The sequence below is a fragment of the Terrapene carolina genome, unplaced genomic scaffold, assembly GCF_002925995.2.
Source record: "Terrapene carolina triunguis isolate 2854851 unplaced genomic scaffold, T_m_triunguis-2.0 Scaffold250, whole genome shotgun sequence".
NCBI classification, from domain to species: Eukaryota; Metazoa; Chordata; order Testudines; family Emydidae; genus Terrapene; species Terrapene triunguis.
The window spans coordinates 293,075-296,023 of record NW_020664601.1 but is presented as its reverse complement, the minus strand read 5'-3'; the positions used below and the strand labels follow the sequence as shown (position 1 = coordinate 296,023).

The following is a 2,949-nucleotide window of genomic DNA, read 5'->3' as shown; positions in this document are numbered from 1 at the left end:
CAGCCCTGACCCCCAGCTCCGAGCCCAGCCCCTCTGAGCCGGGCACCCCCACAGCCCTGATCCGCAGCTCTGAGCCCAGCCCCTCTAGGCCGGGCACCCCCCAACCCAGAGCCCAGCTCCCCACCCAGCCCTGGGCAACAGCAGCGCCATCCCCAGGCAGCGACAGCCCATTGGCACCAACCATCACCCAGCGACAGCCCATTATGTAATTGCAAATGTATACATACCATTAAAGCATTTAATGTTTTTAAATAATGTATTTTGTGTATTTTCAAATTAACAATTAATTTTTTTGAATGTATTTCACTGGTTATTTTTTACATTTCCAAATACATGTTACTATAGTATTGCAACTTTTTTTTATGGAAGGGGCCCCGAAATTGCTTTGCCCCAGGCCCCCTGAATCCTCTGGGCAGCCCTGCCAGAGACAGGTTAAGGTCAGGCTGGGATTTGAGATTAGGGTTCCAGGCCAAATGAGAGCTGGAGTTTGTTGGCAGTGAAATCTTGCACACTATTCTCGGGAGATTTTGTCACATCTGAATAAGAGCAGGAAAATAGGCCCCCTTCTGGTTTTGGATCTAACCCAGAAATGAGACTAAAAGGAGCGGTTCAAATCCAGCAATTCAGGTTTATCACATACCTGCATTTAAAAAAAAAAAAAAAAAACACCTCAAAGGGCTTTGACTTAGATGCTCTGCTTTAGGTCCATCTACAATTAAAATGTTTGGGAGGACAAAGGTAAAAGGCTAAAGTCAGACCTGGTGTAAGCTGGTTCAGTTCCATTGCAATTTACAAAGGGTCTGAATTTCTTCACTCAAAGTTTATCCCTCTTTTCGCTGTCTGGAAATGGGAACTGCAGGCACTTTAATAGATAAATGTTCTTGTTTCACCGGGGTTCCGTTACCTTCTGTCCACATGCCATTTGGTAACTTTTACAGCAATACTCTTTGGTGAATCACAAGTGATATTCTGGCTGCTGTGATACAATAGGGGGCTCTAGTTCATTCTCCGCTCCACACGAGGAATCCCACTAGCATCATAAAATATTCTGCTGCTTCAAGACACCCGCTGAAACTGCCTACGCCCTACACCAATATCAGTCAGCCTTTTCTGAAAGTATGAACCCTATAGACCAGTGGCTCTCAACCTTTCTAGACTACTGTACCCCTTTCAGGAGTTTGATTGGTCTTGCATACCCCCAAGTTTCACCTCATTTAAAAACTACTTGCTTACCAAATCAGACATAGAAATACAAAATAGTGTATTTTGCAAACTATTCCTGACAAATTGCTTACTTTCTCATTTTTACCATAATTATAAAATAAATCATTGACAATATTTATATTCCACTTACATTTCAGTGTGTAGTATATAGAGCAGTATAAACAAGTTGTTGTCTGTAAGAAATTCTAGTTTGTACTGACTTCCCTAGTGCTTTTTATGTAGCTTGTAAAACTAGGCAAATATCTAGATGAGCTGATGTACCCCTGAAGACCTCTGCGTACCCCCAGGGGTACATGTATCCCTGGTTGAGAACCACTGCTATAGACCAAACAGGAGGGAATTCAGTGTAATCAGTTAACATCTAATGTTCTTTTACTCATAGAAACTTACCAGAAATACAATTGGCAATGTGTTCTTTTTTAATGTTGTTATATTGCAAACTCCAAATGCTAATTAAACTGGGAGGCGATGTTGTCAGCAAAATGCTTTGTACTGAGATGGTTAGTGTTTCTCAAACCCTGAAAGAGCTTCATATATCTGGTGCAGAGGGAGGGCCAGATTAACCCACACCACTCAGTGTGGTGCTCTGTCACCCTCTAGTGATGGCTGGGTTACAGATGAGGCTGAAGGACCTGCTACAGCCTTGACTAAGGGTATGTCTACACTACCCACCAGATCGGCAGGCAGCAATCGATCCAGTGGGGGTTGATTTATCATGTCTAGTCTAGACACGATAAATCGACCCCCGAGCGCTCTCCCATCGACTCCTGTACTCCACTGCCGCGAGAGGCGCAGGCAGAGTCGATGGGGGAGCGGCAGCAGTCGACTCACCGCGGTGAAGACACCACGGTAAGTCGATCTAAGTATGTCGACTTCAGCTATGTTATTCACATGGCTGAAGTTGTGTAACTTAGATCGATTCCCACCACCCCACCCCCCAGTGTAGACCAGGCCTAACAGAGTGGGTCTTTTAGCTCAAGCAGTAGAGAGAGACTCACGTGTTAAGATCCAGACATATCAGGTTTGATCCTTACTGCCGATGGCCTATCCACTGGTGCGACATTGCACAAGGGTGAATTTCAGCCAAAACAAAATAGCACAGACTGAGTTTCCCTTCCCTGCTCCAACTGGGCACTCTCTTGAGAACAGAAAAAGATTAATTGCTTTTGTGTTCTTTACCCTGCAGAGTAAACCAGGAGAAAATAAAGCAGCGACAGTCTATACTCCCACCGCCTGCAGGGCCAGCTCCTATCCCTATCCAGCACGAGATGCGAGGCTCTCCAATGAACCACAGGAACCGGGTGGCTCCCCCACCAGAGCATAATGAACCAGGTACTGGAGTCCTTCAATGGCTCTGTAATATGAATGTGTGACTAATGCAAACAGTTACGCAGGCAGACTCCCATCCTGGACCTCTGGAACTGCCCTGAACTCATTTTGGGTCTGATGTCATCATAACACGAGAAAGCAAATGTCATTTCATGGAGTTGCAAAGTGGTCTCCGTAGAACTGGAAAACAAACACCCTTTGTTTATGCATTTCAAAAATGCAACCAATTGTGCATATGTCTACCTGCCAGGATAGCAACTGGTAACCTGAGCAGTGTGAGTGGGCTCAATGAATCAAAGGCCTGGAAGCTGTTTTTGAGATCATTTTATTATCATTTGTATTATGCAGGGCCGGCTTTAGCAAGAGCGGGGCCCAATTCCTGGGGGCGGGGCTTGC

At 45.3% G+C, this 2,949-nt stretch overlaps 1 protein-coding gene across 2 annotated transcripts in view; it reads left to right on the top strand.

Annotated features, from left to right (window-relative positions):
* Positions 1–2,949, top strand: part of EPS8L2 (EPS8 like 2) — a 131,812-nt gene that overhangs the window by 97,242 nt on the left and 31,621 nt on the right. For both annotated transcript variants that reach the window (XM_029912833.1, XM_026657619.2), the window contains exon 8: positions 2,411–2,556. In XM_029912833.1, the coding sequence (XP_029768693.1) occupies positions 2,411–2,556 (146 nt within the window). The remainder of the gene's footprint in view (positions 1–2,410; positions 2,557–2,949) is intronic.